This window comes from Myotis myotis, unplaced genomic scaffold, assembly GCF_014108235.1.
Source record: "Myotis myotis isolate mMyoMyo1 unplaced genomic scaffold, mMyoMyo1.p scaffold_m19_p_3, whole genome shotgun sequence".
In the NCBI taxonomy this organism is placed as follows: Eukaryota; Metazoa; Chordata; class Mammalia; order Chiroptera; family Vespertilionidae; genus Myotis; species Myotis myotis.
In genome coordinates, this window is record NW_023416335.1 from 198561579 (window position 1) to 198574123 (window position 12545).

Genomic DNA, 12545 nt, shown 5'->3' on the forward strand with positions numbered 1-12545 from the left:
GCAATATGTACAAATATTGAATCATTATGTAGAACACGTGAAACTAATATAATGTTATATGTCAATTATATCTCACTTTTTAAAGATAAATAAGTACTAGGGATGTAATGTACAATACGATGACTATAGTTAACACTGTTGTAAGGTATTTTTAAAAGTTGTTAAGAGAGGAGATCCTAAGAGTTCTCACCATTATTTTCTTTTTCTTTTTAGTATCTATGAGATGACAGATATTAACTAAAGTCACTGTGGTAATTATTTCACAATATATATAAGTCAAATCATTTGCTGTACGCCTTAAACTTATACAACATCCAATGTCCATTATATCTCAAAAAAATTAGAAAAAAGAAATCAAGTGTTTATTGGGTGAATACATGCAAAAACAAATAATATAGCCATCAAAATATTAGCATACGTTTATAAACTTTGTTTTCCTGTCTTGATGGTGGAATATTTTAAATATCATACATAATGTATATGCCATAATTTGATGATTTTCTAATCTATCTAATCTTATGAGTTTTTATAAGATAGAATTCAACAAGTACATCTCCCAACAAGTCCTGTCCACTGGGCTCCTTCTGCCTAGACTTCTTCTATTGCATAACCTGCCCCACTCACTCAGACTCTTTCCTCAGCTAGTGCCTGCATATCTTCTTATGTCCTCAGATAGCTTGTAAGTGATAGAGATCAAGAACCTCCCCCCTTGTTCCTCCCCAGTGCCTAACAGAGTGTGATGCCTACAAGTCAAGTTTCAGTATTTCTTAAATGAGTTTAAAAGGCAGACGCACTTTTGCTTATAGCATGCAATGAACTTGAACTCACTTTCCTATAAATACATTTCACCATGAAAGAGCCAAGGGTAAGGCCTCAACTTTATGTAATCTCTACTCTAGAGTTAAGGGCTAGCCATTGTCTTTCCAACAAGGACACAGAGTAATTTTCCCAATTGACTGTCTGGAATTAAGATATTGATTTTATAATATTTTCAAATTATAAAAAATTTAGGAAGGCTTACTTAGAATGTTTTCATTGCACGAGTGATTTTTAAAGACTTGATGTACTCAATTTGGATCCATATAGCACCTGGTAGGGAGAGGTAACTACGGAAGCCGTTCCCAGCGGGACCCTGTGCTGAGCTGCACTCACCTTGCCTTAGTTTTCCCCACAAACGCAATTTTAACTTTGTTATTTCAGACCTTACTAGTTAGGACATTGGGATCATTTGAAAGGACTGAGGTCCGATATGCAAACAAAAGTGAACAAAGCACTTTTAAAGAAATCATTTCTATGTAGTTTATTTGCTAACCATAAGCCCAGTTTGTTTTTCCTACTAATTATCATTGTCATCTGATCCAGTAGTTCTCAAATTGACTCTAGCACCAATTAGAGTCACCTGGACTCTAGCACCACCATCTCTTATTCCGTAAGCCTCAGGGGGGCCCGAGAATTTCAACTGCTACAAGTACCCAGGTGGTGTTGATACTGTTAGTTGGGGACTACTCTTTGAAAACTACTGATCTGGCCCATATTTGCCATAATTTGAATTCCTTTAATACACTCTGTAATTCAAGCTGAATTTCGTTTTATCTGACTGTATAATATTTGGAGAACATCACTCTGGTGGAAAGGTGGGTGGGTAACAATTTCAAACTGTAGTAGTTGTCAGTTAATCATATCATTTGATACAAAGCACGGTCTCTGCGGGCTCCTAACTGAGCAGAACAGTGGGCACTTCTTAAAAGGATTGTCAGTGCCACGAAAGGTCCTTCACCTTGACCTGCCCAGAAACCTGAGAATAAGTCCTTCTAACTCCAACCCCTGCCCTCACCAATTTAGGTGTGAGCTTTCATCAACATGTACAATAAAACAAAAATATTAAGATTATGGGCTTTGGAGTGAGATAAAACCAAGTTCAGAGTCAAGGTGTATGACCTTGGATAAGTGATTTAAATTCTCTAAAATGCACCTTACCTCCTGAAGTGGACACTGTAGGACACTGCGGAGACTTCCCTGCAAGGAAGGACTTCATACCCCTGCCGCCGCCGGTGGGAGTGGAATTGGCTGAAAGTCTCTCCACCCCTTCCTGCAGAGGATCTCCTGGTCTGACACTCCCCTTCCTGTTACAGACCATTATCAACAACTAATTCAGCGGTTCTCAACCTGAGGGTCACAATCCCTTTGGGAGTCAAACGACCCTTTCACAGGGGTCGCCTAAGACCATCTGAAAACACATATATAATTACATATTGTTTTTGTGATTAATCACTATGCTTTATGTTCAATTTATAACAATGAAAATACATCCTGCATATCAGATATTTACATTATGATCCATAACAGTAGCAAATTACAGTTATGAAGTAGCAATGAAAATAGTTTTATGGTTGGGGGTCACCACAACATGAGGCTGTATTAAAGGGTCAAGGCATTAGGAAGGTTGAGAACCACTGAATTAATTGATGCAGGAATACGAAAGCTTGGCTGTCTTGGCCCAACTTGAGACAACTCTGAAGGGCTCCTCTCCCTGCGTAGTCTGTGGGGGTGGATGGGATTGTCCTTGAATCTGCATTACAGCTCAACCTGCAGCTCTGCTCAACCCTGCTTCTGTCATCTTCCTTCCACAGGTGTTGATCCTCAAAGCACTCCATAATAAACATTAAGCACATTAAACTACCTTTCAGACTCTGCTTCCTAGGGAATCAAACCCATGACTCATTTAGAAACAAACAGCCCTAGCTGGTTTGACTTGGTGGATAGAGCATTGGCCTGCAGACTGAATGGTCCTGGGTTCGATTCCAGTCAAGGGCACATGCCCAGGTTGTGGACTCGATCCCCAGTAGGGGGCGTGCAGGAGACAGCGGATCAATGATTCTTGCTCATCATTGATATTTCTCTCTCTTTTCCTCTCCCTTCCTCTCTGAAATCAATAAAAATATATTGTAAAAAAAATAGAAGCAAACAAGCAAAAAAGGTGGATGAAAACTCTCAAGAGACAGGAATTGTATGAATTCATTCATTCAACAAACATTTATTGAGCCAGACTGTTCTAAAGGCTAAGAATACAGAAGTGAACACAGATGAGTATGTTTGAAAAAGGGATCATGAAAAGCATTGAGGTTGAAATAAATATTCAGCTACAGTACTGAGTGCTTGCTATACAGAGAGTAGTATTTCTTCCTCCTATCACCACTCCCCCACCTGCCTTGATTTTTTTAATTGTCTAAGATTATATAATATGCCGGGGTCCAACCCCAGCAGGTCCAGGGGTCCCCAAAGGTGTGGACGGAGTCGGCGAAGAAGGAATGACGCGGAGACAGCGTTCAGTTGATCAGCAGCCTAGCCAGGATCTCTAGCCAGGATCTCCAGCCAAGTTCTGGTCTGGATCTCCAGCAAAGTTCTGGCTAGGATCTCCAGCCAGGTTCTGTGTCCATGTTCTCTTGCTAGGTTCTCCAGGATCTCCAGCCAAGTTCTGGTCTGGATCTCCAGAGAGGTTCTGCTTCAGATCTCCAGCCAGGTTCTGTGTCCATGTTCTCTTGCTAGGTTCTCCAGCCAGGTTCAGTCCAGGTTCTCCAGCCAGGTTCAGTCACCAGGTTCTAGTCAGGTTCAGTCCAGGATCTTTTGCCATGTTCTCTCCAGCGAAGTTCTTCTGTCTCTAGTTCTGTGTGTTCTGTCTTCTTACATCTGTATTTATACCAGTTGATTCCAATCCTATCAATCTCTATTTCAAAGGTTAGGGCGTTTCTTATCTCCATTCCAGGAAGTAAAGATTATGTAGCTTAAGCATGATTGTTCGTAGTTAAAGTGATTAATTACCCGCCTGGCACTTAGTTAAGAGGTTTTATTCCCTCTCTAACTTCAGGGGAAAATCCCTACCTGGGGAAACAACCTTTCTTGGAGAGGTGATCTTGGTTAAAACACATAGTGCCAAGAAGGTGAGCAAACATTTTAAGAACGGTATGCCATATATGCCAGGTCCCTTGAAACAGCAAGCATGGACTGGCTCCCGGCAAATTCCCCCTTTTTTATTTTTAAAAAGCGGGCATTAAAAAGAAAACCCCGAAATGCTCTCTTGTATCCATTTTAAGAGTAGGATTGGCGCTTTCCGCTATTACCTGAGTCCTGATCTATCACCCCAGGGAGAGCTTGCCAATCCTGCACTTTCCCGGGGTGGAAAGGCTGGAGTGGGGTTAAGGATAGGGCTCCTTGGGCCTACCTTCTCCCATGCCTTTACATTTACCTTTCCTTCCTCAGAAAAGCATGGACATACTTCTTGTATAAAACGTTCTGTCTGACTGGGAGTAACCTTAATTCCTCTGCTAGCAAGCATATGTGTTAAAAGATCAATACAGAGTCTTATTTCTTTAGACTCAGTATGGCACATCTTCTTAATCTAAAGATCAATACAGAGTCTTCTTTCTTTGGACTCAGTATGGCACATCTTCTCAATCTAAGAATCAACACAGAGTCTTCTTTCTTTGGACTCAGTATGGTACATCTTCTCAATCTAAGTTCTGCACTATCCACCTTCTTACCCTACTTATCCTCATAGGGGGGTTTGCAGCACCCTGGTGGAGTCCTATCCGTCCCGAATGTGGGGGTTCTCAATAGGGGGGGGCTTACCTAGGGGAATCCTGTTCCAGGGGTTCCCAAAGGTGTGGACGGAGTCGGCGAAGACTATCCACCCTCTTCCTATGGTGGAGTCCTATCCGTCCTGAGTGTGGGGCGCTTACCTAGGGGTCCCTGTTCGGCGCCAGATGCCGGGGTCCTGCCCCAGCAGGTCCAGGGGTCCCCAAAGGCGTGGACGGAGTCGGTGAAGAAGGAAGGACACGGAGACAGTGTTCAGTTGATCAGCAGCCTAGCCAGGATCTCCAGCCAGGATCTGGTCTGGATCTCCAGAGAAGTTCTGCTTAGGATCTCCAGCCAGGTTCTGTGTCCATGTTGTCTTACTAGGTTCTCCAGCCAGGCTCTCCAGGTTCTCCAGCCAGGTTCTGTAGCCATGTTCCCTCGCTAGGTTCTCCAGCCAGGTTCTGTCCAGGTTCTCCAGCCAGGTTCAGTCACCAGGTTCTAGTCAGGTTCTCTTGCCAATTTCTGTAGTCAGGTTCAGTCCAGGATCTTTTGCCATGTTCTCTCGCTAGGTTCTGTCTCTAGGTTCTGAGGCCAGTTTCTGTCCAGGATCTTTTGCCATGTTCTCTCCAGCGAAGTTCTTCTGTCTCTAGAGAACGTTCTGTGTAGGTTCTGTGCCTAGGTTCCGTCTCTCTTGGTCTGTATTCTAAGTTCTGTGTTCTAAGTTCTGTCTCTAAGTTCTGACTCTTGCTGTCTTGTTGCATCTGTATTTATACCAGTTGATTCAATCCTATCAATCTCTATTACAAAGGTTAGGGCGTTTCTTATCTTCATTCCAGGGAGTAAAGATTATGTAGCTTAAGCATGATTGTTCGTAGTTAAAGTGTTCGTAGTTAATTACCCGCCTGGCACTTAGTTAAGAGGTTTTATTCCCTCCCTAACTTCAGGGGAAAATCCCTACCTGGGGAAACAACCTTTCTCGGAGAGGTGATCTTGGTTAAAACACATAGTGCCAAGAAGGTGAGCAAACATTTTAAGAACGGTATGCCATATATGCCAGGTCCCTTGAAACAGCAAGCATGGACCGGCTCCCGGCAATAATATTCATGTTCTGTTTAGAAACCATAAAATCCTTGTCAAGTCTAAACAGGTCTCAGCCTGTTTGTCTAATTCCAATATGGGTTTCTTTCCTTACCTTCTATTATACTAGGTTGTAGGAAATTGTGAGGTTGAATTCCTATTTGCCTGGACACCTCATTCAGCAATTTCTGCTTCTGTGCTTATTAAACATGGTCAAGTCTCTCCAACCCCCCAAAGCCATATGTCTGCCCAGACATATCACTCAGCTATGTATTTACTGAGGTCTTTTGGCTCTAAGCTCTAACCAGGAAATGGGCATGAGTTTTGTTTATTTTCAAATCCTGTAAACTTAGGGCGATTTGCTATTGCCATCCCAGGGCTCTGTAGGAGGAACAGTGACCCACGGAGACCCTTCCTCAGACTCACCAATATATTAACTCTCACCACTTCCCTCTTACCCTCCCAGGCTCGAGAATCCATTTCTATTCTAGGGGTTCCAGAACCTAGCTCTTACCTTCCAAGATATTTAAACTTGTTAACCTAAGAGCTAGATGTTTGACATTCAAAAGCCAAGAAGAAGTCCCTCTGTTCTCTGGTATTTGCTGAGTTATAAAAATCAAAGACCTGATTATTATGAAAAAGAACCAAGGAGGACATTGAATGCTCCAGGGAGAAGGGGGTCATTGCTTGCATTTTCTGAATTATGTCACCACTACATTTTCCTCTGAAGCTCCCCCATGCCTCTCCTCTCTGCTTGATCACTGCCTCTGTTAACAGCCCCTCTTGAGTCAAGCCCTTGCCTCTTCTAGGGCCTGGAAATAAGGTATTCCTTGACTCTTTCCTACCATTTTTTGAAATTTTGTCTTTGCCTGGCCATCCTGGCTTTCACCATCATTACATAATGCCATGCATGGCCTCAGCAGGAAGGTAAATCTATGTATTCTTCTGTCTCCTATCTCTTGTCTTTCCACCTCACTCACCCATCTTCTTTTTTTCTCTGTCTACCTCAACAATGGGCCCTATTTTTTTGTCACTACTTCAAAATTACATTGTATTTTACTTCTGTTTAGATCTTAAATAATTTTTTTTTATAATCATCCAGGATGCATCACATAAATATAAAAGGATAGAAATTATGAACCAGATTAGAAGTCATGGAGACTAGGATAAAGAGTTGCAATAGTCATGTAATAGGAGTAAAAGAGTTATAGAATAGAAAAAATGGAAAAGGGGGGAATATTCAAAGAAATAATGACTAAGAAATAGCCAGTATTAAATGTTACTTTCTATTTTCAAATAGTGTTAATTACTTAAAATATAATATATTCTTCAGTGAAAAAATTTTGCATGTTTATTTGCTTACACTTTTATAATCTATACTAGAGGCCCAGTGCACGACATTCGTGCACTGGACCAGGGGTGGTCTTTCAGCCCAGCCTGCGCCCTCTTGCAGTCCAGGACCCCTCGGGGGATGTCCACCTAAGCTGGCAGTCAGACATCCACCGAGGGGTCCTTAGTGCTGCCGCAGAAGTGGGAGAGTCTCCTGTCACCGCTGCTGCGCTCGCCAGCCGTAAGCCCAGCTTCTGGCTTAGCAGCGCTCCCACTGTGGGCGTGCACTGACCACCAGAGGGCAGCTCCTGCATTGAGTGCATCACAGCTACCAGTCGGCTGGTTGTTCCACCATAACAGTCGCTGGGCTTTTATATATATAGTATTGTATGCAGGAAGAGTCCCTTATGTGGTAAATGAAGTGGAAATAACCTTTTTTAAATGCCGATAAAATTAATTATATTCAATTCCCCAAAAACAGACAACTTCAAAGACACTTATAGAGTGTTTAATCAGCAAGATGAAAAATCAGAAATGCAACCATATTTTACACTTTAATGTTCAAGTCTCTCAAGTTTTTTTCACAAACAATGGGCACACAACTTAAATGTAAAAGTAAATTTTACCATGACTAAATTGTATAGTAGGATTTCCAGTAACTAAATGGTCATACACTCAGTTGAATTAGTATCAACTATTATTATTGGGAAAAAAGTCAGAATTTCCTATAAGAATCAACATAGAGAGTAAGTAACTCCCCTCGTCTCTACTCCATCCCAGTCCCCTGTATCTACATCATGGACAGACACTCAATTGTTAACAATAAACTATACCTTCTGGGATTTTTATAAATAAAACAATATTATAAAATCTTCATGTTCATATACTTCATATTTCCTTCATCCTAATGTGTGTTAATTCTGGAAACAAAACTGTTAAGAGTTGTTTTCATAATTATTCACAATTCTACAGTCCTTAATATTTTCAAAATGCTGTGAAAACACATGGTCATTATTTCACATCAAAATGTTGCACATGCTTAGCGATACTTACTTTTGACATGTAGATGAGAAAGATCAGTGAAAAGACTCGTGGCAATTTCCCTAAAGGAACACACCAGGGTGTGTGACTTCAGGAAAATCAAGAATGCAACCTTAGCCCCCAGGGCCGGATTTCTCAAACAACACGACTATTTCAGGGGCAGGATGATTTTTGTTGTGGAGGAATGCGGCTGCCTTGTGCATCCTAGGATGTTTAGCAGGGTCCCTAGATTCTATTCACTAGATGCCAGTAGCACCTCCTTACCAGCTATGACAACCAGAAATGTACCCAAATATTTTCAAATGTCCCCTGAGGTGCAAAATTGTCCCATTGAGAACCACTGGTCTAGAGAGGAATAATTGCATATTGAAATGGATAATTTTTACTTTTTCACATCCTATATATAAAATTTTCATTTCTCTATGGAGTGAATATGACTGGTATACGGCCTCCTTTAATGTTTACATTCTCTGTTATATTAATCCTGCTGACCACTAAATATATTTTAATGCTTCTATGGCACCTATTTTTTTTATCTCCACATCATTACATTACAAATTATTAACAGCTTTTTTTTTTAACTGGCAAATGAGCTTTGTCTCAAATGTTTATTTCCAATCATATTAGATTCAAAGTAACTATTTGAGTTAATAAAGTGCTATCTGACCTTCCATACTCACAGTATTCCTGTGAGGTAGGTGTTTAGTGTTATATTCCATCATTAGAAGAGATTAAGAATAAATTCAAGGTCACACAATTTATCTGTGACAAAATAAAACTAGACAACTTGTGTGAGCTTTTCCCTCACATTAGGATTGTTGTGATGACTGATGAATCTCAGAGAGAAGGTGAGGGTGTGTGTGTGGGGAGGGGGGGGGGGCGGGGGGAGGGGGGAAAGTGGAGAGAGATTAACCAGGAAATTTATATGCATATATGCACAGTCCATGGACACACAAACAATAGGGTGGTGAAGGCCTGGAGGAGGTGGGGAAGACAGGGTGCAGGGGGTCAATGGACCGGGGGGAGGGGACATCGGAGGAAAATCTGTAATACTTTCAACAACAGCTTTCCAAGAACAGGAAATAGATGGAAAGTCTCTCCTGCTCATGCAGCGGACAGATGTGCTAACCGGCCTTGGCCCAGCCCTGAAAATCTACGAGCACCACATCAAGGTGCTCCAACAAGGCCACTTTGAGGATGATGACCCTGATGGCCTCCTAGGCTGAACGTCCAGCCTCACCCCTGCCCCTACCCTTTCCAGACCCATCTTACCCAAGTCCCCTGGAGTCCAGGGGTTGGACTAGGGACACACTCAGCCCTCATAACAGATTCCAGTGAGGGGCACCCTTCCCTACTCATCTCTTCCCAGTGTCTCCCCAACACACATCTGGCATCGAGCACATCCCAGACTTCCTGATGGAGGAGTGTGGGGTTGGGACAGGGCCTGCTCATTTCACCCCAGGAGGCCCACTCCCACCCCCAACCTAGGACATTTTTGAAAAAAAAGAAAAGAAATGGGGGTTTCCTATCTCCCATAGATCTTTAGTTCAGCCAGATGTTTCCTATATAAATGATTTGTTCTGCCTGTTCATTTTGATGGGTGGCCTTTCTTCCCTCCCCCACCAACCAGGCCCCTCCTTGGTCTACCCTCAGCCTCCATCCCCTGGGTGGGGTGAGATCAGTGGGTCTTCCCTACTCTTTCTGTTGGTTGTTGCTCCAGCTGGCTATATTGCTTTTTAATATTGCACCGAAGTTTTTTTAAATAAAGTTTTAAAAAAAAGAAAAGAAATAAATTAATTAATTAAAAAAAATAATTAAGAACATTAGATTATTTAATTTATATTATACTACAGTAACTTTTACCTCTCTTTGATTTTGTACAAAGATTTAGATAAGATAAATACTTTTTAATAATAATAACATAACTTTGATTTCTTAAGTATTATATCTGACACACATGTATTTATGAAAACAAAAGAACAACATTTCTTAATATCACAAAGATATACTTCGGTAAAAGAAAGTGGACAAGAATGGAAGTACCTTATCTCTCACTAAGACTACATTGCAAAACCCATGGCAGCCAGATAAGAGAAAAAACTTAACCTGACTTTGATTTTTAAAATTGAAGAATTCTACACACATGTGCATTTAGGATTATTAAATAAATAACAATAGTTCAAATCACACTCACATAAAAGAAATATTATTATGTCTTTCTACTCATTAAAACGTACAGATTTACAAAATTCAATGTATGCTTACAAATGTTTTGATTAAAAATAACATCTATACACATATGAAACATTTGGATACATTTAAATGTTATATAAATCTGTTTTAGATAAAAGCTACTTCCTATTTTTTTTATTTCTTAATGTTTTCAATTGGCAACTATAAATGTACAGAGTAAGCTTACATTAATATCAGAAAATAATCAAAAACTTAATTATATATTTTAATGTACTTAAATATTTCTGAAATAATTTTCAAATATTGCAAAGCTAAAAGTAACACAATTCTAAACCATATCTAATGCGGGTACTGCAGGAAATAACAATTGATGACAGCCTTATCAAACTCTTAGCTGGAAAGGTAGCAAAATAAACAAAATAAACTTTGAGACTGCTACTTGAAATGTGAAAACATAAAACAAAGCATATATTTAATAATTTGTGAACATTAAAGAACAATAGTAGTGTTTGCCTATGTAATTTAGCTCTTTAACGGAGTGAATGTACTAGAATTCAAGATCTGTAAGCCTATGTATCATTAAATTTAATTAATTACAAAATAGTTGACATTCAAAAATTCAACTTAATAGTATTGAATGTAATCATCTAACTCCATGGAGCTTAAGGATTTTTAATAGTGTAAATGTCCTTGGATCACCAAATCCATGAGTACCTCTGTTGAAGGTACTTCAGTCAGTAGCAGGTTCATGTGTGCTTATAATTTATAGGATGGAGCTTAGTGAACCAGGACGGGGTCAGCATGATTCACATGGGGTGTCTCAAGACAATAGAGTAAACAGGAAACTAGGAAGGCAATCGAAGATAAAGTGCACAACAAAACCAAAGTTGATAGGTGAGAAACCAGCAATGCAGCTAAGAACCGGAGTCTAAGAAGACAATACAAACAGCCAGTGGCCAGGAACTCTAGCTAACAGGCATAAAGGCGTAAGAATAGAAGCACAACGCCAAGAAGACCTGATCATTGGACCCATGCTCTGTCCCAAACAGCATGCTTCTTGATTTCCACCTTCCTGAGCCAGAATTGGTTCCAAGGCTAATATGTACCCTGGACTGATAGCAGTCAATGAGAAGCAAAGACATATACAACACAGACCTATTACTTCATTGTTCCCTTTGTATAGAGTATGCAGTAGGAGAGAGAAAAGCTCTTTTCAATATTAGTTATGATTTTGGAAATCCCCCCAAAATTTATATGCTAGCACCAAAAGCATGGGAAATATTTTTAATAATGCTTGAATTTAAGAGTACGCTTTTGACCATTAAGTATGTGTATATATGTGTGTATTAGCCTTTTGGCACATAGGGAGTCATAACTTTCATAACTCTGACAACTATAGCTTCATAGAAATAAAGAATTGAGAGAAGGAAATGCTGATGCTGAAACTCTAAACTCCACCGTAGCATCGATGAGTAAGTGTAAATGAGGAAAGTCAGGACTTTGTTGTTACAACATTTTATCCCCCGAAGGTTTCCCCCAAAACACTCATGATGAACAAAAAATATATATATCTAAACCTGATCGAATTGTCTTAGAAAATATATAAAACTGGGCCTCCGTGCACGATCATCAAGTATCACAGCTGCTTCACAAGTGAGTCCCGCTGGTCCTGCCACTTGGGTCTGTGAAGTTCATTTCAATGTGGTTGAAAGCAGGATTATCGGTTCCGCCCTCTTCTACTGGGTGAGATTTATAGCTTAAAACCTGCTCCTTCTAAAATAAAATGTTAACATGGTGATTAGAAGAAAGAAACTGTTCATTCATTCAATTCTAAATAATTGTCACTACGGCTTTTCTTTTTCTATATCAGGTTTGTAGTCTACTGAGGGAGACATATAACAAAAACAGATCATGAAATAGGGCAAATATCTTCCCTGTCATCAGAGTTCAGGAGGGTGTAAAGACCAACTAGGAGTCTCTCCCGGTGATAAAAACAATCATACTAATTGGAGGAAAAAGAAAGCCAACTTACTTTCTTAAAATTGTCAAAATTGAATAAAATGTCCTCTTTAGTTAATAGAAATTTTCGGTCTAAGTTTTGTTTTCTTCCTCCTGAAAAACATATACATTATTTGCATTGTTAAAAGGATACCCATAATTACCCAGTCCATCATGCAAGCATTTAACTTGTGCACATTCGACTCTACACACTCATAAAACACAAAGAGAAAGGAAATGGTTTAAGCAGTGCTGGAGACTAGCCCACCATGACCCTTGCCTCAGTCTTGGTTTCTGTAAGGCTCTCACAGTGATCAGTAGAAGTTTAAGATAAG

General features: G+C 40.2%; 1 protein-coding gene across 2 annotated transcripts in view; it reads right to left on the minus strand.

The window, feature by feature from the left end:
• Window positions 1–9833: 9833 nt before the first annotated feature.
• Window positions 9834–12545, minus strand: part of SLC5A8 (solute carrier family 5 member 8) — a 45634-nt gene continuing 42922 nt past the window's right edge. For both annotated transcript variants that reach the window (XM_036298671.1, XM_036298670.1), the window contains 2 exons: window positions 12245–12324; window positions 9834–11985 (listed from right to left, as the gene is read on the minus strand). In XM_036298671.1, coding sequence (XP_036154564.1) covers window positions 11860–11985; window positions 12245–12324 — 206 coding nt within the window. In that variant the 3' untranslated portion in view covers window positions 9834–11859. The remainder of the gene's footprint in view (window positions 11986–12244; window positions 12325–12545) is intronic.